The sequence below is a fragment of the Indicator indicator genome, chromosome 10, assembly GCF_027791375.1.
Source record: "Indicator indicator isolate 239-I01 chromosome 10, UM_Iind_1.1, whole genome shotgun sequence".
In the NCBI taxonomy this organism is placed as follows: Eukaryota; Metazoa; Chordata; class Aves; order Piciformes; family Indicatoridae; genus Indicator; species Indicator indicator.
Window position 1 is genome coordinate 4,474,356 of NC_072019.1, and position 23,158 is coordinate 4,497,513.

At 39.0% G+C, this 23,158-nt stretch overlaps 1 protein-coding gene across 3 annotated transcripts; it reads left to right on the top strand.

The window, feature by feature from the left end:
• Window positions 1–2,663: 2,663 nt before the first annotated feature.
• Window positions 2,664–21,764, top strand: WDR47 (WD repeat domain 47). Of its 3 annotated transcripts, none has more exons than XM_054384224.1 (14): window positions 2,664–2,824; window positions 4,079–4,162; window positions 5,042–5,126; window positions 6,826–7,628; window positions 10,102–10,225; window positions 11,756–11,934; window positions 12,042–12,299; window positions 13,030–13,105; window positions 14,297–14,454; window positions 17,708–17,877; window positions 18,770–18,940; window positions 19,347–19,478; window positions 20,169–20,387; window positions 21,567–21,764. In XM_054384224.1, the coding sequence occupies exons 1-14, from the start codon at window positions 2,667–2,669 to the stop codon at window positions 21,707–21,709; spliced, it is 2,760 nt and encodes a 919-aa protein (XP_054240199.1). In that variant the 5' UTR covers window positions 2,664–2,666; the 3' UTR covers window positions 21,710–21,764. The 3 variants fall into 3 exon arrangements, with proteins under 3 accessions (XP_054240199.1, XP_054240196.1, XP_054240197.1); XM_054384221.1 differs by having other exon boundaries at window positions 2,667–2,824; window positions 5,042–5,131; window positions 6,810–7,628; window positions 10,099–10,225; XM_054384222.1 differs by having other exon boundaries at window positions 2,667–2,824; window positions 10,099–10,225.
• The last annotated feature ends 1,394 nt before the right edge of the window (window positions 21,765–23,158 follow it).

Consider the following 23,158-nt stretch of genomic DNA (forward strand, 5'->3'; position numbering starts at 1 on the left):
CTGTCCTTTGGTGCACTCTCTGTGTTAGTGATGGGAAAATTGTGGATGGTAACGATGGACTGTGATCCGTAGATGTAACCAATGGACAGAGGCTCTATTGTAGTGTAACTCTCTTTTATCTGTGGATGTGACTGCTGGACAAGCCTCTAATCTTGTGACTATATGCAATGTAATAACTGAATGTTAAAGGGAAGAGATTAGAAGAAGCAAGTAGCGAAATGGATCTCTACCCCACATTGTGAAACTGGGCTGTGTGCCACTGCACCTTGGAGGGTGGGGGAAAGTCATTGTCTAAGTGATTGTGTAAGTGATGAAGAGGAGAGAGGATGAAGTTACGACCCTCAGGGGTCTCAGATAACCACTTTTCCTGTTACAGTGCACGTGCAGTGGGGGTTTTGCATTACATCACTAAGGGCATGCTTTCCCTGCCTCCTGGCACATACTGGCACTACATGACAGGATGCATAATGTGTGTAAGTAACCCAGAGCTTTGACACGGCATGGTGACCAATTTCGGCCAACGCTCCCGTCGCGGAGATGTCCGCTCAGTATGGGTGCCTTGCCGTCTCAAGATCCGGACTGCCTGCTACCATATCTAGTGGGGTCGATGGCACGCGTGTAAGTATTATGCTTTTGCTACGCCAAGTGCTAAATCATGAACTGCTTCTGATGTTATAGTACAGTTAATGAATTATTTTATATATATATATATATATGTGTATGTATCAGTGTATATATTTTATTCATTGCTGCACCTCAGTCCGTCAAACCTATCAGCAACACTCTCGTAACCAGTTTAAGACAGATGAAGACTTTAGTACTGCCAGAAAAAAAGTCTCTGTCAGTACCTCGTGTCAGCAATACTGCTCTTGTGTTCACACGGTGAACAAATGTTTAACTTGTGGCTGGATCAGAGGAGTGATCTGGCTAACCATACAGCTCCATTGTGGGTATCATGTGCTGGCTGGGCATGTGTGGCTTAGTGCAGAGGTGAAAAGAGGGCCCACCTCATTCTGCATTAACATTAAATTGAATTTTTCCTGAAGTGCATCACAGAATGTTAGGGGCTGGACTCAATCTCCGGAGGTCCCTTCCAACTCCCCTGCCAGAGCAGGACCATAGAATCTAGCACAGGTCACACAGGAATGCATCCAGATGGGCCTTGAAAGTCTCCAGAGAAGGAGACTCCACAACCTCTCTGGGGAGCCTGTTCCAGTGCTCTGTGACCCTCACAGTGAAGTTCCTCCTCATGCTGAGGTGGAACCTCCTGTGCTGTAGTTGATATCCATTGTTCCTTGTCCTATCACAGGATGCAAGTGAGCAGAGCCTGTACCCTCCCTCTTGATCCCCAGCCCTCAGACATTTATAAACATTTATTAAATCTCCTCTCAGTCTTTTCTCCAGACTAAAAAGCTCCAGGGCTCTCAGGGCTCTCCTTATGAGGCAGTGCTCCAGTTCTCAGTCATCCTGGTAGCCCTCCGCTGGACTCTCTCGAATAGATCTCTGTCCCTCTTGAACTGGGGAGCCCAAAACTGGACACAGTATTCCAGGTGTGGCCTCACCAGGACAGAGTAGAGGGAGAGGAGAACCTCCCTCTGCCTGCTGGACACACTCCTCTTAGTGCACCCCAGTCTCACTCTTGTAGCCACTAGCTTGTTGTAAAGAGCTGCTGCTGAGGCAATGCTACATAGCTTGTCTCTATTAGAAGTTTAGATAGTTTTCAGCAGATCAGCTGTCAAGTCTTCTTAAGGCTTTAAAAAAAAAGTTGAACAGCTTCTGCTTTAAGTCAGACTTACAGAACCATGCAAGACTTAGCTAGAAGCAGAACGTATTTCAAGTTTCCTAAAAGAATAACATACTGCAGATGTCATGTCCTTGGAGAAACTGTGTTGCAAAGGAGCTTGGATGCCATATCCATGGGAGGTTTAAACAAGCTGACTGCTGGCAGACAGGTCCTTGGCCTGTCACTTGCATTAGCTGTGTCTTCCCAGTTTTCCTTACTGCTGTCACGAGTTGGTAGAAAAGCTAGCCCAATGTAAAAAGTGAGGAGTGCTGAGGAAGGACCAATAACTTGAAGCTTGGAGGCAGGTGGGCAAGTGGGACTCTGGCAGTCAGTGGTCAAAAGGACTTAGGCCACCTTGGGCTTGCAGCTTTAGCTTCTTCATAAAATGTGTAGGCAGAAATAGGTGTTCCTAGGAAAGAACAACGAAACTGCATTTTTAATGTCCTATTTTTTTTGTGTGTGTGTGAGAAACAAGTTCAAGATTGCATGTAAGATCTCTAGATAATAACATAGTAACTGGTGCATTTTTATGCTCTTTGAACTTCACTGTTTGCATTTCAGAAGGGAAAATTTTACATATTGCAGACTTAATAAGCACAATATTTTCACGCTGCAGGAGCATTGATTTCTGGGTGGCTTTGTTTATCTGGGCCTCTATATAATGTATAGGACAAAAAAAGGGTGCAGACGCATTGTTAGGTCTTAATTGTGGATTTTATAATCAACCTCTCAAAATCTGTTTCCTAATCTTGTCTATTTGATTTTTGTAATGCTACACTAAACTGTGCTATAAAACTGTGTTTTTTAGTAGCCAACATTTGTTAACCAAGCATAAAGAAATTGATCATAGCTGAAATTCTGCCTTCCCTTTTAGGCTGCCAACATGACGGCTGAAGAAACAGTGAATGTTAAAGAAGCTGAAATAATTAAACTCATACTGGATTTTCTGAACTCAAGAAAACTTCATATCAGTATGCTGGCACTTGAGAAAGAAAGTGGGGTCATTAATGGCTTGTTTTCAGATGACATGCTTTTTCTAAGGTAGGACTTGTTCCTCTGGTGCTTAGATACCACATATACTGAAGTGTGCAGTCAGACTGTGATTAAGTGGGCAGCCACAACAGAAGGTCTCATGCCCTCATCTTAATCTGCTGCTTTCTAATCCCACTTCTGTGGGTCAGCCATGCATTGTGTATGAGCTTGAGCTTTCAAGTTGATGACACCTTTCCATAGGACACTTGCAGTTGCTGACTAGGCATCATCAACATAGGTTGAGTTTGATTTGTTTACAAATTTTTGTTTGTTTGTTTGCTTGTTAATTCATTTAACAATATGAAAGGGGACTCTGCTGTCATCAGGGCATGAGAGCTGGTATCATTTGCCATTTGAGATGTTGTCCTCAAAAGTATGAAAAGGAGTTGCTATAGATGCACACTGGTTTTTATCATTGCTGTTTTCTATTTTGTGCTAAAGGCACTTAGTGCCTTTGTAGAAGCAGGAGACAGTAATTCATTCAACTGTTCTTAAAACACTATAAAATATATTTTATCACTTGACAAGGCTTCTCACCTGGCTTTTCTTTTGAGTAAAGTTATGGATGTCGGAATAAAACGAAATGGAAGAACTATTAGATAAGAGTTATTAATCCCATTTGTTTGTTTCATTCTTAGCTTACTTGGATTATGCATCTGATAAGAAACTCAGCCCTTCCTTGTAGATCTGGGCCTTTCATAGAGAACTCTGTGTGATTGGAAGGTGTGAAGAAATTGAACACCTATGCAGTCTAGTCCCCTGGTTGTGGTGCTGAAACTCTTGTGCTGGCGTAGTTCTGCCAAGCTGTTCCCTTTACATTCTTAATATGGGACCTGTGTGTTTTCCCACTGATGTTACAAAATAGGTCCAGCAGTATTTCTTCAGTTAAAATGAACTCAATTTTAGTTAGCTTTCATTCTTCAGGATGTATTCGTTGAATCAATACATTTATTTGCTCTCTTTTTTTAATAAGAATTACAGGTAAAGCAGGAGACACAGGGACATTTTGTCGTTTCTGATATGCCTTTATAAGTAATGTTTGTCCTTCCAGTATGCAGGTATTTTTACAGAAGACTGAGGACTTGGATTTTGCTGTTATTACTAGTCGCATCAGTCATCTTGGCATCTGTGCGAAGCATTAACTTTTCAAACATGTTGATCATCTGTTTAAATTACTGTTGTCTATTTAAATGAGCTGCTTGCTTAGAAGGATGAAAGATGTTCTTGTCCACTGAAATTAAAGCAGTGACTTTCTTTCACTAGGCAATTAATTCTTGATGGTCAGTGGGATGAGGTTCTTCAATTTATTCAGCCTCTTGAATGTATGGAAAAATTCGACAAGAAAAGGTAAAATAGAACGTATGCCAGAGTTCCTTTTTTTCTGAGTTTTCGAAAATACATTTATTTCCAACTATTGTGTGTGAAAGCAATGGTTCTGAGTTTTTTCACCTGCAGTTTTTTGGGTTTTTTTGTTTGGTTGGTTTAGTTTTTGGTTTTTTTTTTTTTTTTTTTTTTGTTGTTGTTGTTGGGGGTGGTGTTGTTTTATTATTTTTTCTAACTCGTATACCATTACTGAAGTGTAAGTGGCTGCTCTATTGCATTTCTATTCATGAAATGGGTACGATTGCTACACTGTCTTTCTTATTAGCATCATAGAATGGTTTGGGTTGGACAGAGCCTGGTTCTGTGGACAGGGACACTCTCTACTAGATGAGGTTACTCAAGGCCGCATCCAACCTGGCTTTGAACACTTCCAGGGCAATCTGTTCCAGTGCCTTGCCACCCTCATGGTGAAAAATTTCTTGCTAAGGTCTAACCTAAGTCTAGCTTCTTCAGGTTTGAAGCCATTGCTCTTCATCCTTGTGACTTACATGCCGCTGTGAAAAGTCCCTTTCCAGCTGCCCTGTAGGCCTCCTTTAAATACTGGAAAGCTGCTCAGAGGTTTCCCTTGAGTCCTCTCTTCTTCAAGTTAAACAACCCCGACTAATATTTAATATGGACTTTAAGAGTCTTTTAATATTTTAATAATGTAATGTTTCTGAAACCAGTAATTGAAAAAGTAATATCCTGTTACAAAATAATGTTGTGGTTACCACTTTGTTAAAATTTGAGATTGGAATTCCTTGTCATTGCAGTTTCTATGCCTAATTCAGAAATTGCTTGTAAAATACCATGTTTGTTTCTGAAAGAATGGATCAAGACTTATATTTAACTTCTCACCTGCAGATTTCGTTACATTATAATGAAGCAGAAGTTCTTGGAAGCTTTATGTGTAAACAATGCCATGTCAGCAGAAGATGAGCCTCAGCATGTAAGAATTGTCTCTTGTTTGGGAATGTTTTTGTTGTCAAGAAGCCTCTTGAGATATTCTAATTGAAGGGAGAGCGGAAGCTCCCAGCACTGAATACATAAATTTTAGCTATTGCCAAATGGTTTCATAAACAATGGAAAAAATAACTGGTATCCTTTTGAAATTAGTGTGACTCCCATGTCTCATGGAGTTGTATCTAAAAGAGTTTCTTTGAAATGTAGCAGCACAGATCAGTGACTTTATGCAATGTTTGTGGTCCTGATCCTGACATTTACTTTAGGCTGTTAAGCTAAAGCACAGGGCTCTTGTTTGTTTGTTGGTTGGTTTGGTTTTGATTTTGGGGGGCCGGGGGGTTGTTGTGAGATTCTATGGGGTTTTTTTTTTTGTTGGGGTTTTGTTTTGTTTTGTTTTTCCAAAATTTGCTGAAGCAAGCCTTAAAATCACAGTAATTTATTGTCATAATTAGGACCAGGTTAAGAATTCTACTTTAGATTCATCTTGAACTTAATTTTTGTTACTTTTAGAGAGAACAGACACAATTATTTGGAGGGAACAGGTGCATTCACAAAGGACTGATTCAGTTAAATGTGCAAACAGCAGGAGTTGGGAACATAAGGTTTCCAATATGGAAAGAGACATTTTACTCAAATTGGCAAAGAAGGTGTGCAGATTGTGACATTAATTATTGTTACTCATTTGTGTTGGTTATGCAGGAATACCAAACCAAATGTTAATTAGGAAATTAAAAATGAAGAGTGGCAGTAGCTCTAAGATAATTTCATTTTCAAAACTTGATTTTAATTCTGTCCCATTGCACATACATTATACTAGAGGGGTTTCTTGTGATAGTACAGAGAAAGCTAAAAGCAAATATGTTGTTGGAGTTGTAAAGGGAAAGTGTAGTATTCCCCTAATCAATCAAGCTGTATACTTACACTAGATAGCAGTAGAGAAGAAAAAGGCACAGACTGATGTCGTCTTTTTTTTGTTTGTTTGAATGTTACCAAGTGTCTTGGCATGTTGTGGATGAACAGCTGCTGTGTTGAGCAGATATTAGGTAACATGGGAGTTTTTATTACTTAAAAAAAAATAATTGAAACTGAAAATGCTATGCTACCTGTATTTAACATGGTTCTTGGCTTTTAGCTATCAACAAGCTTCATACTGAAGTCTTTGATTCATTTCAAGGGCTTCTGAGAACCTTTTGAATTTTGGTTAAGAACAGAAAATACCAATAGAAAGCCAACTCAGGGTTGCTAATCACTGGAAACTAGAGAACTCTGCAAGCATTTTATAACTTATGTCAATGGCTTTTCATAGCAATAAAAAAAGGGGAAAGTAAGTTAGTTGGCTTTGAGAAGTGGCCTTCTGTGCTACAATAGGATCAAAGCTGTTCATCTACAAATTGAAAATTATAATATCAAACATGCAGTGGCGTGAGAAACTTCTGTAAATCCATGTGAAAAGAAAAAACACTGGGGGGGTGGGGTGTGATTTTTAGAAAGTCAGAGCATCCAGAAATTTGACTCTAACTACATTTGCATCAGCAACTTTGGACTATGTTGTTTTAATTAAGCACAAACAGTAATAAAGGAATGGTAGCCAAGAAACCCTGCTACTGCCTGCTTTTCTTCAACGAACTGTTTTATTGTAGAAACACATCCTGCAAAGTACCCTGCTAATGTTACTCTTTCTGCAGCTGGAGTTTACCATGCGAGAGGCTGTGCAGTGCCTACACGCGCTGGAAGAATATTGTCCCTCCAAGGAAGACTACAGTAAACTCTGCCTGCTGCTGACGCTGCCGCGCTTGACCAACCACGCGGAATTCAAGGACTGGAATCCCAGCACTGCGCGGGTTCACTGCTTTGAAGAAGCCTGCGTCATGGTAGCAGAGTTTATTCCTGCTGATAGGAAACTGAGTGAGGCTGGCTTCAAAGCAAGTAACAATCGTTTGTTTCAGCTTGTAATGAAGGGATTGCTTTATGAATGTTGTGTGGAGTTCTGTCAGAGTAAAGCGACAGGAGAAGAAATCACAGAAAGTGAAGTGTTGCTGGGCATTGATCTCCTGTGTGGCAATGGGTGTGATGACTTGGACCTTAGTTTATTGTCGTGGCTGCAGAATCTGCCAGCTACTGTTTTCTCTTGTGCTTTTGAACAAAAGATGCTTAATATTCACGTTGATAAACTCCTCAAGCCTACAAAAGCTGCATATGCTGATCTTTTGACACCTCTTATCAGCAAACTTTCTCCTTACCCATCATCCCCCATGAGACGGCCTCAGTCAGCAGATGCTTACATGACCCGCTCCTTGAACCCTGCCTTGGATGGGCTTTCCTGTGGATTAACCAATCATGATAAGCGAGTCACAGACCTTGGGACCAAAACTTCTCCAATGTCTCACTCTTTTGCGAATTTCCATTACCCGGGAGTACAGAACCTCAGCCGAAGTCTCATGCTTGAGAATACAGAGTGTCACAGCATTTTCGAAGAGTCACCTGAGCGGTAAGCACAACTGTAGTTGTTGTGTTTTTTACATTGGCTTATGTTACGCTTCATGTGAGGTTTCTTACCTGCATTGGAACTTCGAACACAGTTGTAATGTTGAAGCATAATTTGATTGTTTAAATCCTGTTGCAATTCTCTGTTCAGAAGCTGTTTTCTTCCTTACGCTTTTAGGATCAAAGTACGTCTTCATATTTGTTCTTGAGCCTTACAGGTTCAGTCTGTGTTTTCTCAAAGCTGAAATCCTAGCAGGGAGTGCAGTATGCTCTAGTTAATGTAATAGAGTCTAGCTAAGGTTTGTGTTCAGTATTAGTGAATTCTTTCATTCCAGATAAATAGATGGAGACAGTGGAACAGCTGTAGCTCTCTTCTTTCCCCATCTCATTCTGTCCTCAAGTGCCTGTAAATTTTGGCCCTGGCACCATAGATAATTATGTGTACTTCCAAAATTTACATACAGAAACAATCCTAGTGAAGTCATGAGAAATTTGCTGTTACCATACCATTCCTCTGTTGCTTAAACTGTTAGAATAGTAGTTCAGAATTGTTTTGGAAAATGGTAGGTAAATATTTAAGCTGAATAAGACAGCTGTCAAGTATTATACTTTTTATATTGGACATGGAGATAGTCAGGTTATGACAATGGTGATTGCTATTAATAACTCCTTTCAATGCAATGTAGACTGCTTTCTGAAGAACTAAAGGCTTTATCAAAACATTGCGGTTCTTACTATCTGAGAGAAGTCCTGGTAAGCAGGAGAAATGATACTTGTAAATTAAAAGTTGATGTTAATGGTTTTGCCTGGCCTTTATTTTGATCAGCAGTTCTGTCACTTTCTAAATGCTAAATCCATACTTCTCTGCAAAGCAGCTGTAAGCTTTTTTGCCTTTTAAGAGAGCCAGGTGTGTAACTAGTACTGAGCTTGGGTGTACTGGCCAGCAGAAGACACTTTGAGAGCTGTGCCATTCAATCCTGGCCAGTTTGTGACCTTGTCTATTAGTTTTGCCTTACAACCATGTTATTTATCTTGTGTTAAGTTCAGGAACATCTGTAAGTAAACTCAATAAAAAGGAATCAAACACCATTACACTGAAGCTAGTTCACCAATGATAATGGAAATGTTTACAGTAGTGAATGTTTTTAATACATTATCGTAATGTTTGTGATGAAAGGAGCCATTTTATTTAGTTCCAGGTCATTCCTTTTAAATCTTTGGTTTTACCAGCCTCTTCACAACTGGATAGCTTAAGTGTTAATGGCAGTGTCCCTTGTGTTATGCTGGTAAAAAGTGCACCTTCTGAGGATACTAATGAATGGCACTTCCTCAATTTTTACTTACCTGTATGCACAAACCTTAACATTATGTCTGTGTATCCCAGGGTCCAATGTTAAAACTGATTCTTGAAAGCTTTTTTCAATATTAGTGGACAACAATGATTCTGCACAAGTGGAGTTTTGTGATCTAAATAAAGTGATAAATTGCTGCTGTTCTTTTTCTTGGGATTTTCATGTGGTGTTAAGTTTAATGTTCTTAATGTGGTTGACTTTGGGTTATTGGGTTTTTTGTTTATTTGTTTGTTGAGTGGTTTGGTGGGGTTTGGTGTTGGGTTTTGTTCAGTTGGTTTTGGTTGTTTTTTGGTTTCGTTCATTAATACCCCTCTTGAAGGTTAGAATTATGTTAAGGAGACAGACTCATAATTTTTAAGTAGGCATTGCATTTCTCAGAAGCAAAATCAACTTCAGATTAAGTGTCCAACATAAATAGCAATATTTGCAAAGGTGGAAGCTGGGAACTTGAGCTTTATGCAGATCTGACCCTTGCTTCCTCTTGCATGTGACAAAAATATGGTATTTCTTTTAAAAGTTGTAGTCACAAGCGATTACTTAGCTTTTAGTCAACTAATTTACTTTATTATACAGGGATACCCAAAAAATTTAGAGCAACTTATGAAAGAGCTTTCCTCCAAATCAGTGAATCGAGGACTTTGACAAAAGTGAAGTTGGGAATCCAGGGCTTTTAATTGAGTTCTGCAGACTTACTGATGGTTAAAGCATTCTGGAGAAAGTTCTATGCAGAAATATTTGTAAAATACAAGGGTTTGAAAATGACTGGCTGTTGTTGTTAGGTGTTTTATTTTGTTAGTGTAACCCATTGCAAGTGGTATTTTTTTCTTAAGCAGTTATCTTCAGTTTGTGACTTCAGGAGTCTGCACGCTTGTGTTACCGTGTTTTACTCTAAGTAAGGTGGTGGGGTTGATGTCCTGGAGGTGTTTAAGAAAAGACTGGATGAGGCACTTAGTGCCATGGCTTAGTTGGTTAGATAGGGTTGGGTGATTGGTTGGACTTGATGATCTTGGAGGTCTCTTCCAACCTGGTTGATTCTGTGATTGTCTTTCTCTACTTACCAGGGGATTTTCTACTCTTAATGTTGCTTATTTAAGCTTCTTTTCTTTTCCATGCTGCTGCAAGAAGTGATACTCCTGTGGAGCCACAGCATCCTATCAGCAGTGAAACTCAGTGCCAGAGTTCAGTTCCAGAAAATGAACAACGCAGTGGAGCACAGAGTCATGGATCAGCCAAGCAAGAGAAAAATGAGGTAGTGGTTGTTTGTTGAAAAATAATGAGGTTCTTTGAGCTGTGTTCTGATCACTTCATAATGATTTGCTGTTGTGTTGAGGACTTCATGCATGACAATGGGTTGCTTTCAATCTTGTTCATACTGTAGTGAAAATACCATATTGCATCTCATGTAACAAACTACTGAGAATGTTTTTGCTGTTGTATAAAGTTCTGTTGTCATTTGAGTCTGTAATGCAGCTGATTAGCATGCCTTCCCATGTCAGCAGTTTGGATAAGCTGTTATGTGTATCTTAAAACCAAAACCCACACACCAACAAAAATACAATATTTTGTAGTACTCAAAGCCAGCAGTGTTAGTTTAAACAATGCTTTAAAATTTTCTTAGTGAGGAATCTGGCATGTAGCCTGCAATTTCTGGTGTTCACACCAAGTTTTATAGGTCATCTTACATCATTTTCTGTCTAGAACTCAGAGAAATTAAAATTGGATAACTTCCTAGTCCATGTATCTTTTGCTATTTATAATTCAATAGCATAACCCTTTTTGGATTCCTTTTAGAAGACTTGTGCCTTGCTTATCCTTTTTTACTTTTTTTTCTTTTCTCCTTAACAGCAATATGGGGAAAGTGCAATAATAGTTAAGTAGAAAACAAGGAAAATGGTTACCTTTTCCACCATTTTTCCCACATTTTCAAATGTCTCTTCAATAATGATAAATAACCCAGAGAATGTAGTCTATTTTGTTTGCAGACTCCAGCTGGATCTTCTTAAGTAAATTTTGTGTTGACTTGTATGTGGTACTAAAAATCAGTCTAGTCTTGACAAGGCTGTGTTCTTGTCGACTCTGGATATTTAAGTGAGTCAACGGGGCCTACTGGAGGATTAACCCAGTCCTCTGGACTCGAGGACTTAACTCCCTTCAAGAACTTTGCTGAGTAACCTCTCTGCTGCAACAGTGTTATATATGCACATTGGGAATAAGGGGAGAGAGGAAAGAGCTTAGCTCTGTTATGTATAAATGGGCAGGCTTCAAAAGGCAAAAAAAATGGTCACACAATTTGTATGAGGGGATGAAGACAGGAGATGCTGTGCTGTAAGTGAAGATGTTGGCCAGACTACTCTACATGCGTAGAAAAGAATCTAATACCTAATCTAATTTCACCTTGTTTTGTTTACCACATCTTGGTGCTTTATGTGTACAGCTGTGCTATAGTATGTAAGAATAAGAAGATTGTATGTAGAGGGGAAGAGACTGTGAGAAAGGAAGCTCAGGTATTTTTGTTTAGTCTAGCAAGTAAGACATTTTAATGTTAGAACAAGAGGGGTCTTCTGAAGTATGGTTGAGCCACTTCAACAGTGCAGACTAGCAGTGATTCTCTTTAATGTGTAAGTTGTAGCTGGTTTTAAGGAAGAAGGAAAGCATCACTCCTCAGGTGAATGTGTTGGCCTTTTGATGCCTGTATTGAAATAACCAACTGGAAAGTAAATGTTTAGGTTGAAGACTACAATTATTTAATTTTCATTAGCGATTCTAATTTTTTTTTCAGCTTCGTGATTCAACAGAGCAGTTTCAGGAATATTACAGACAAAGGCTGCGTTACCAGCAGCACTTAGAGCAGAAGGAGCAACAACGACAGCTGTACCAGCAAATGCTCTTGGAAGGAGGTGTAAATCAAGAAGATGGAGCTGACCAGCAACAGAATCTTACTGAACAGTTTCTTAACAGGTCAGGGGGTTTCGTTGATTGTCTCTCCACCCACTGGTATCCCTCCTCAGGTGCTCATAATAACCTGGTTTGGCGGTGGTCTTCTTTTCCTTCTCATTTGTTATTAGATCGATCCAGAAACTAGGGGAATTAAATATGGGTATGGACAGTCTTGGAAATGATGTACAGACACTTAGCCAGCAGTGTAATGGGAGCAAAGGGAATGCATCTACCAATCCAGCAACTAACTTCACATCAGCACCTTCAGATGGTGGTCAGAGGATAACGACTGATAGCCAGAATGTTAATAGCAGCACTCCTCGGAAGCATGGGGCAGCTAATCAGATACCCTTCCCTGAAGAGTCACCTGTGCAGGGCAGTCAAATGTAAGTCACTTGAGACTGTTCGGGATTGGATGTAACATTCTCTTAGTACTGTGTTAGGAGCTGGTTTTATTGTTCATTACCAAATGAATCTGGCATTGAGTAGAGATCTTTAGCTCACAATCAGTGTTTTCTATATATGTTTATAGGGATTATAAAATCCTTGTTTTGATAGCACACATGAGAAATGGTGGGTTTATTTGGTTTACCTTTTGCACTTAACTTAGAGTTTCAGACTTTTTTTTTTTTCCCCCCCTTCCATCTTATGTGTACAGTTCTTGATCTATTTTGTGTTCTATTAAGTTTCTGGAAGTTATTTTTATGAAATACAAACTAGATGGAGAGAGGGGTGCAGGGCAGAGTGGGAACTGGATTTTTTTTTTTCTGCTAGCCAAAGGTATTGCTGACCTGAAAGCAACAACCTGTTTTCCACATCTGTGTATATGTGTGTTATGGAATGAAAACAGGTATTTTTAACTTGCGTTCACTTGTTCAGTGTCTGAAATTGATGCAAAACCAACAACCTCTTGTAAAAATAATAGTTTAATGATAAATAATCACAGATCTGACACTTGTCCATACAAACTAGTTCTGAGACTGAAACTGTAACTGTAGTCCAAAAAATACTTATAAACAAACCTGTCCCTGCTTTTGATTGTTGTTTTTGTTTGTCGGTTGGTGGTTTTTTTTCTTTCTTCTTATGATTTTAAATTCTTCACCAAATCAAAAACAGTGCATCAGAACATACTGTCACTCAGTCACAGACAGAAGACTCTTCAGGGAATTTAAGTAGGACAAGAGGTGATGAGGTGAGTTTCCTTGCTGTGCTTTACAATTTCTGGTTTCATAAGATGCAGTATTTACTCCTGAGTATGTGACACCCTCTCATTGGTAATAGATATTTAGAATGAACTTTGGTTGATCAGTACCTAAGAGTCACAGAATGATTGAGATGGGAAGAGTCAGCTGGAGAGTTGAGTCCAAACCCACTACTCAAGGGCCAGTGAGAGCAGGTTGCTTGGGGCTGGGTCTAGTTGGGTTTTGAGTATCTCCAAGGATGGAGACTATATCATCTGTGGACAATATATTCCCACCTCTGACCACTCTCATTGTGTTGTATAAACAACAAAAGAATGTATATTGAACTTCCTATATTTCAATTTGTGTTCGTTGCCTGTTGTCCTTCCACTGGGTAGCACTGAGAAGAGTCTTGTTCCATCTTCTTTACTTCTTCTGTTAGGTATTTATATGCACTGATGCAAATGCTGTGTGTTTGGGGTTTACACACACACATTCTATGCCCAAAAAGCCCTTCTGATCTCAAGGGCAGAGTCCCCGCTCTTTCAGCTTCTTGTACAACAAAGGTTCCAATGGGATGCCTTTGACAGCCATTGTTTTATGTCTTTCAGGTTGAAACTTTGATTGTTGGACACCAGTCAGTAGGGAAATGACTTTGCAATAAGTGCATTCCAAAATTTCTGCATCAGAGAAATAAATATCAAAACTTCAGAAAGGTGTTACTGAAGTAGTGAGGAGGATGACGTAATAAAGCTTAGCCTAATTTAATCATTACTTCTTATCATCTAAAGAACCAGCTTTTCATCCTGATGTTTAGTATTACATGTTTTAGAAACCATGTTTATGACTTGGACTGTATCCAGTGAAAATGTGAGTTTGTTCCCTTTGCAAGTTTCACAGAGATCAAACAGGTTTACTCGGAAATGTCTGAGATGGGCTGTTTAGTACAAAAGTTGTTGGAAGCCTGGAGGGAGAATAAGAAAAGCTAATCCAATGTTAGATGTAAAAGGGAATTGAAGAAAAGAAGTTTTTTAAATATGCTGTTCCCTGACATGGAGTAGATGCTGTTACACAGATCTCTAATTTGAATAGTTTTGCCTGGTGCTGCTACTTACTGATACTTTGGTTTTACAGTCATGTGTGCTCTTGAGTGTCCAGTCTTAGGCTGAAGAACCTAATTTGACTCTTACTCTTGTACACAGGAGGACAAATCAAAAAAGCAGTTTATTTGCATTAATACTCTGGAAGACACACAAGCTGTTAGAGCTGTAGCCTTTCATCCCAGTGGCAGTTTATATGCTGTTGGCTCCAACTCTAAAACGTTGAGAGTTTGTGCCTATCCAGAAGTAATTGATCCAAGGTAAGAATGTTCACACAGTAATTTCTTTGTCTGTATCAAAGTGCTTCTTTCTTCTATAGCTACTGATGTCTGTATGCTTCATACCTCTTCTTTTGTTGTCATAAATGGTGCTATGTTCTCCTTTGATACCTGAACTGTCAAACAAAAATGAGTTCTGCTGATATTTTTATGGGCTGCTTTTTTGCTTTCTTCCATTACTGGCAAAGGGCATTGCCATAATACACTTCTATAAGGAAAGGTGTGGTTATTTTTGTCTCAGCAGATGGGATTTTTTGTGTTTTCTGTGATGGCTTCTGGTTCTGATATTCCAGCTGTAAAAGTGGGAGAAACCATGTCTCAATTCCAAGCCAGCACAAGTTGAACTGCTTGAGATGCAGTTTCTGCACGAGGACAGACTTAGCATTAAAGAAAGCAATATCTTCAACTTTTACAGCAATCTTTGCCAGAGTATGTCTGTTGGCCTGTTACTATCAACATTGTTTTCCTAATCCTTTTTGTTCCTTGACAGGAAAAGTGCTGTTTCTGAGTTACTGTATACCTAGGATTTTCTTTGTTCTTTTCACCCATTTTTTTAATAGGAGGAGGTAAAATATTTTTTTTTTCACCTGGAAATAAATACTGACATCTAAATAACCATCTCCTTGTCTCTGCTCCAGTTACATTGTTTTCTTGGAGTAGGGGAAAGTACAGGCATCTAAAACTTCAGTTTCAGAATGAGCTACAGGCATGCACAGTGACTTTATTTGGGACACTTTCCCAGTTTAGGACGAACATTCAGGCTTCCAAAGTGTGCAAGAAGTGATCTGGGTTTGTTGATTTTTTTTCTTTGTCCTCTGTAAACCTCATCAGTAAGGTAGCCTTTGAAGTTAAATTCCAAACTCTTTACTGACAATGCATGAAAGGATAAAAGTTGACTTTTTTGATACCTAATGCAAGATGACTTGCTGGGGTTGAAGCCCTGATGACTTCCTCTTGATAGGTAAACAGTGCAAAAACCCCTTTGAGTGGAATGGATGTTTCTTTCCTAACTGACTGGTCTGCTCTCAGACAGCTTGTTATTCTAACCATAGGGAAAGGTTAGATTGATTGCAACCTTAGTCTCTAGTTACAGTGCATGATCTCATATGACAAGTGACATAGTGCAGCTGGAATACTGAGATTTCCTTAATTCTGGACTTGTGCTTCTTCCTCTCACTGTTCTCTTCACAATGCATACAGTCTGTCACAAATATTTCATCCCAGGATTTACTGGTCAGCAGAGAGATCACATTATCTTCAAGATTCTAATCTTTGTAACTACCTGATTCTGGACACCCATTCAAAATTTTACATGTTTGTTTCAAAAAGCTATAATTGTGTAGAATATCAGCTATGGAGCAGTTTTTTAATTATGCATCAGATTTTTGTTGGGACTCTTTTCTTGTCCTCCAAACTGATTTATAAGTCAGGACTAGTTGGTTTTGAGGCATTTTTCTGCTCTCTAAAGGTATAATAGTAGTGTGGTTTGGTTTATTGTTTTGGGGTTTTTTCATTTCTTCGTTTTTGAGATTAAGCACCAGTAGATGCACACTACAGTACTGCAGATGTTGCTGAAGTAACCACAGTGCTTCCACACAGCTGATTGGCAGCATGTGGTCTCCGGGCACGTGCTCTCATGTCCTGACACAGTGATTCTCATCAGCAGCCTCCACCTCTTCACACATGCTGGGAATCCAAACTCAGAGTGTGATCTAAGGCATTATACCATTTAGGAAGCTACACAGTGTGTGTTGGATGGTGATCCTGGTTTAGGCTGATCTGTCATGGATTTTTTTTCTCTGGCAACAAAATAAAATTTGCCTTCATGTGGATTTATTTTAGCATTCTTTACTAAAGCCATGTTTATCTCAGAAGTTTTTAAACAGACTTAGATGACTTTCTTTTGTTTTTTCTCTCTCTCGCCTGTTCAAGCGTTTATAGTATGTTTCTGAATTTTTCAGTAGTGATTTGATGTGTTGAATTTCTGTTCTTGATGTTACTGGAGTGAATATTGATGGAGTTTGGTACAGCATTACTTTATCTTAAACTTTTCTCTGTTCCCATAGCAGATAATAATATTGTAGGAATGTAATTGATTGAAATAGAGGAAGTGTACATCAGTGGAACTGTTCCTGTTATTCCAGCCATGTGTAGAGCTGATCTGGTTTCAGAAATAAAAATGCATGGTATGTTTAGATCCTGTGAGGACTGCTATGTACAATGGTGAATGTGTCCTGCACAAACTGTGCTATTAGGTTTTCTAGTAGATGAGTGAAGCTTTGAGTGTCACTTGATTCAAGAAATTGTATCCAATATATAGCTCACAATTATGAACATTTATGAGTCTTTTATTTCTTTGTACGTTTTTGTTGGTGGTTTTCATACATTTTTCTGTGTTTTCCCACAGAAGGCTCACACAAGTCTCTTTCTTGATCCTTTAACCCCTTTAAGTGCTTGATGAGTCCCACTCGTCCTGACAGTGAAGATGGCATTATCCAACTTTTTTGGATAAAGCAAATGTTTATTGTTAGAGTAGTACAGGCACAACAATATCCTCAAACTCAAGTACATAGAGCCCATTCACATAATGCTGTCATGCCAAACACAGTCCCCACTTAGGGATTATGTCTGGGGTGTGAGAAACTGGAAGAGAAACACCTTCCTGCACATATACAGAGAGGTTACACAAGCTTCTGTCAGGAGTATGGATTTTCTAATTTGCTGCCTGATAGTTTAGTCCCAGACCCAGGCTTTAGCCATGCCAGCTGCACTGTGTACTCACACAGTGCATTCCTTTATGAGCTTACTTGATCCACTGTTGATTAATTGGACTAAAGCAAATTCAGAAGTGACTACAGAATCAAGATGTTGGAAGCCTGATAGGTGTAGAGCAAAATCCCACCGTTTTGAGGACTCTGAGGATAAGGCTTCATTGTGATTAGCTAGCCATTACTCTGTTTTATACATATTCAACTCTCCATAGATGAGGGGACTGTTTAAGGGGTTTTTGTATGTCCAATAATAAATACAATGAGATGATAAAAAAATGAGAAAATGGGATGGAGAAGATCCATTTGTTTTGTCTTTAGAGCATTTGTATGTGTTTCAGTGTAAACAGTCACATGTATTTTGTGCTACCCAAACTAACAGAAAAGCAGTGTTTTCAATTTAGAATATGTTGTTTTTACAAATAAAAGGAAACTGGGTATTTTTTTTTCTTCTTTTTTTTCCCTAGTGCTTACAGTGCTCCTAAACAACCTGTAGTTCGCTTCAAAAGGAACAAGCATCATAAAGGATCAATCTATTGTGTATCCTGGAGTCCCTGTGGACAACTGTTAGCTACTGGATCTAATGATAAATATGTGAAAGTATTGCCTTTTAATGCAGAAACTTGTAATGCAACAGGTAGTGTGTGTGTATGTGTGTTTATTTAGTTTAAGAACTTCATTTTGACGATTTGGCAAAATTGTTCAAATTGCATTATTATTAGGTTTTGTCATTTTCACTTTAATGCTTTTCAACTTAGTCTGTTTTCCTTTTCACCATCACTGTAGTCTCTGTCCAAAAAAAGAGCCACTGAGGGACTGGGGATTATCTTTTGGGCTTTTACTTGATTTGGGGTTTTTGTACGTTTCATTTTGGTTTTGTTTTATAAGACTCTGGTATTGTGTTGTCTTCTGGTAGTTTGTCATTTTGGTTTGAATTTTTTTCCCCCGGGTATGTTACAACAACCAAATTTTCTTACCCAGTTCTAGTTCTTGATTGTCAGTAGGAATTGATTTCTGGTTCCCCTTTTTCTTGATGAGTTTTGTCATCTTCTCCCCCATCTTAGAAGTCTAAGGCTTCTCTCACAGCAAATACTATTTTCCAGGCCTAACCCTCCTAATCAATACACTGAATATGACTCTCCTCCTTCCTGGTTTGAACTTAGGTGACCTTGTCCTATGTGGTTCTCAATGAACCTTCCCTCCTGGCAAAGAAAGCCCCTTCAGCTTACCATAGTTAACAAAAACAAGTATATGTCCTTCATAAACCTTGTCTGGAATGGGCTGTGGACGTGCTCAACATGTATTTTACAAAGCTTCAGAAACTGCAAGAAGCACAATCAACACTCAGAAATAAGGTTCACAGAGATTTTATTTGAACTATAGTCGCTGAAATTGTGTTCTATAGAAAGTGTGCAACAGTGTTTATAGTTATGCCCATGCCTAAAATATTCTATAGCTACTTTGAAGGTTGCAGCAGGTCTCATTTTGTTCCTTGATTATTTTTTTTTTTTTAACTATTGTTATTTTAGGACCAGATTTGGAGTTCAGCATGCACGATGGGACAATCAGAGATCTTGCTTTTATGGAAGGCCCAGAAAGTGGTGGTGCTATTTTAATAAGTGCTGGAGCAGGGGACTGTAATATTTACACAACAGACTGTCAGCGAGGACAAGGCCTGCATGCTCTAAGTGGTCACACTGGTATGTATGTTGTTGCTTCTTGCTCATGGTTTGTAAGTCTGTATTATTCTAATGAAGTTGTTGAGTTGGAGGGGTTTTTAATGTCTTGGTGTTTTTCTTTCTAGCAAGACTTTTTTTCTCTTTTTTTTTTTTTTTTTTTCCCTACCCAGATTGCTTATGAGGTGTCTGGGGGGAGATGGGGGGGTGTTTGTTTTGATTGGCTGTTGATTTAATGGAGAGAGTGCTGGCCTCATTCCAGAGAACACGCAAAGCTGAGTACTGCCTTACACTGTTGGCATTTCAGGTCATACAACGTGCTCATTTTCAGTAGGACTGTTAAATCTCTGAACACGCAAACATAATGAGAACTGCAGTGGTTCATTATTTGATTAATGGTGCTTAATCAAAAAAGTCTTCTTGTTCATAGGTCACATCTTAGCACTTTATACATGGAGTGGCTGGATGATTGCATCTGGATCTCAGGACAAGACTGTAAGATTTTGGGATCTGAGAGTGCCAAGCTGTGTTCGTGTTGTGGGAACAACATTTCATGGAACAGGTAAGACTTGCTACTGTGCTTTTGATCATTCCTGGTTTAAAATATACTACTTAAACATCCTTAAAATACACAGAGAATGTAGGAGGTTTTGTGCTGCAGAAGGGAGGCTTGGCTTTAGAAGGAGGAAGTTCTAAGGGTATCTTTACCTGTGGTGTGTTTGTTTTTTTTTTTTTTTAAGAAAGTAACATTTCTTTTCAAAAACTGGCTAGTTGTTGGCCTTGTGACTTTGGAACACTTCCACTGCATTGGAACAATACACAAGATAACTGTTTCAGAATCAAAGCCAAGGATGGGAAAGAGTAGCTATTTTTGGAAGTTTTCAACATACTCTAATCTGCCAAAGGTTTCTTAAGAACCACTTGGATTGGGATTTGCTTCTTGAAACAGTTTGAGATAGGGAGGAATTCCTTGCATTATTCTACATTATTTCATAAAGAGTGACTTTCTTTCCTGTCAAGAAACAGATACTTTCTCTGACGCAGCTTTGCTACCTTTCCAGCGTGACCTATGGCTTCAGAGTGTTGAGTACTAGAACATTAACATTTTCTCTGTATAAGATACCAGCATAGCTAGGGGTGTTCACCCTAAACCTTATACAGTGTATATTCCTATGTTCTAAAAGAACACTGACTGATTGCACAAATGTACACAAGTATCATGTGTGTTGTTCGGGGTGTTTGTCTCCTGCAGGAAGTGCTGTAGCCTCAGTAGCTGTTGATCCTAGTGGTCGTCTCCTGGCTACGGGCCAAGAGGACTCTAGCTGTATGTTGTATGACATTCGAGGAGGACGAATGGTGCAGAGCTACCATCCTCATTCCAGTGACGTCCGTTCTGTTCGCTTCTCTCCAGGGGCACACTACCTGCTCACAGGATCCTATGACATGAAAATAAAGGTGACAGACTTGCAAGGTAACTGCAAAGTATGCTAGGGTTATTTTCAATTTGGTGCTTCTGATGAAGGTGTAAGAACTTGGATCAAAGATCAGATCTTAGTTTAAAAGAAGAGAAGTTGTAGAGGTTTGAAGGGTTTGGGATGTAATCAGATGTTATCACAGAAACATTCAGGTTAGAAAAGACCCTCAGGATCACCAAGTCCAATTGGGAACTCTACCGGATGAAGTTCACATCTAAACCATATCCCCAATCAACACATCCAAATGACCTTTAAACGCATACAGGGTTGGTGACTCCTCCACCTCTCCGGGCAGCACATTCCAATGCCTGACCACTCTTGCTGGGAAAAAAACTTCTACTAATCTCCAGTCTAAACCTACCCAGTCATAGCTTGAGGCTATTCCCTCTTGTTCTATCACTGATTACCTGTGAGAAGAGACCAGCACCAGCTTCTCTACAATGTCCTTTCAGGTAATTGTAGAGCACAATGAGGCCTCCCCTCAGCCTCTTTTCCAAACTAAACAGCCCCATCTCCTTCAGTCATTCTTCATAAGACTTATTCTCCAGGCCCTTCACCAGCTTCGTTGCTCTTCTCTGCACTCATTTGTGATTGTGCACAACCGGCCAGTTGGGTTGCTAAGAACGTAAGGTACAAACTAAATCTTGTGTTTGGGAGAGAGTCTGATTATGGTAAAAGAATTCATGAACACTGTTCACTGAACATTGCCTGATGAGATGGCTGTTGCTTTGAGGCAGCATTTGTAAAAGTGACCCTGTAAAAGAATAAATCATCATGCTTATTTTCATTGGGAAGGGTTAAGAGAGATGGTATTAAGGCAATTAGTTACATGTGATAGTCTTAGACGATTAACTTATCATGTTGTGTAAAATTGTGTATTTAAAGTTGTCTAGCAATGCCTGAAAAACAGAACGTGGGGGCCTTGTGTTATGATCTATATGCGTGAGAAAGAGATAGCAGGGGAGGGCAAGTATGCTTCAATAAAAGGAAATCCATATGTAAGCTTTACTAAACAAACTGGGGAAAAAAAAACAACAGACAAAAGGGGGAGGAGGGGAAGAGGGAAAAAAAAAAGGAGGAAAAAACCCCGACCCAAAAAAAAAACCCCACACCACAACCCCAAAAATCTGGGATATAAATTTAAGAAATGAATGATTTCTCTTCCTCTGCCACAGGGGATCTCACAAAGCAGCTTCCTCTTATGGTTGTTGGAGAGCACAAGGACAAAGTTATTCAATGCAGATGGCATACACAAGATCTTTCCTTCTTGTCATCTTCTGCAGACAGAACTGTAACCCTTTGGACTTACAACGGGTAAAGTGCAAATAAAGGCAACCTATGCAGCTAAAGCACAGAGACCTGAGACTACAGAACTGTAAAAACAACGTAAAAACAGGCATTGAGAGAGCAGCAGTTGCGCAGGAGAGTGTCTTAGCAAGAGGAGGAGCACTTGTCACAGATTTTTCTGGTTTCTAGGAGGTCTTGGTGTTTTTAGTATATTCTTTTGCAGTGCTTTCAGTCTTCCATGTGAACTCATGCTGCTGTGACCTATTGTAGTCTTGTTGCCAAAGTCTATGAGAACTCTGACGTTGTCGATGTGCACTCAAAGTAACATGAATGATGTGTTTACAGTTTGGTATTAATTGCATTCCTTGGTCTTTGCCTCAATGAGAATTTTACAGAGAAACTTCAGTTGAACAACACTTTGAGTCTGTATGTAACTAGTTCCACACACATAAATAACTTCCACTGTTTTTTCAGATTTATTATATTCATCACTTCTCAACAAGAGGTCTGATTTTATAACATCTCCACAATTTCAACTTTTTTAATAATAAATTCTGAACTTCAAATGTGGTGAGGCAGTAACCACATCTTGGTTATGGTCCATTATGTAGTGTGGGTTTTTTTTCTTTCTTTTCATCTAAACTGGGGGAAATGTTGCTGGTTTTACAACATGACACTGTTTTGAACAAGCTAACATGTTGGAGGGGGAAAAAGTAAAATATTGAGGTTGGTTTGTTTGTTTGTTTTTCCTGTAGAAGCATACAATATTTTACTTTTTGAATGCAACAGAATACCTCTGTGTATCGTGTACTGTAGAAGAGAGCAGATTGGCAGCAGTTGTCACAGTGAGCTTAATGGCTATCAGGTTTTCAAGTAAAAGGGATACCATTAATGCTGTAATAGAAACCAGCATGGCTTAAAATGCTATGTCTGCATGATAATTTAAGAATGGTTTAAATTCCCAGTTCAGAAGCTTATCTGAATTTTATTTCTTGCACTGTTTATGTATGGGAAGTTGTTTTATTTCTACAAAACTTTAGATTCTAATGTTTATGTATTGTTATATTTTCATATTGTACAGTTCCTTTTACTTTTTAAAATATAAACCTTAAACAGTAGGTTATTTATTTATTTGAACTGCAGTTAAGTTTTGGATTCTCTTGGTTACTAAATTATATGTGCACTGTAGCAAGCATTTTTAACTATCGTATAAAAGTGGAAAGGTAACTATAGAAGTGTATCTGTGCTATAATCTCAATAAAGACCTCCAACACCTGCAGCTGTCTCCTCTGTTATCTGGGACTCTTGGTTCCTCTGTACTACTCCGATGCTTAAACCATACATCAATTTATGCCTAGAACCATAAAAACACTTCAGCTCTTTGTTAACTCCTTCCAAACATCTGACTTTGTAGTGCAGTAACAACAGAGTACCACAGAGCTGAAAAATCTGTTTATTTTCAGTACTAAACCTATAGGTC

Coding starts and splice junctions, on each gene's coding strand:
- WDR47 (XM_054384221.1), top strand. CDS start 2,667: ATGACGGCTGAAGAAACAGTGAATGTTAAAGAAGCTGAAATAATTAAA. Junction 4,163..5,041: donor GAAAAATTCGACAAGAAAAG/GTAAAATAGAAC, acceptor TCTCACCTGCAG/ATTTCGTTACATTATAATGA. Junction 7,629..10,098: donor TTCGAAGAGTCACCTGAGCG/GTAAGCACAACT, acceptor TGCTGCTGCAAG/AAGTGATACTCCTGTGGAGC.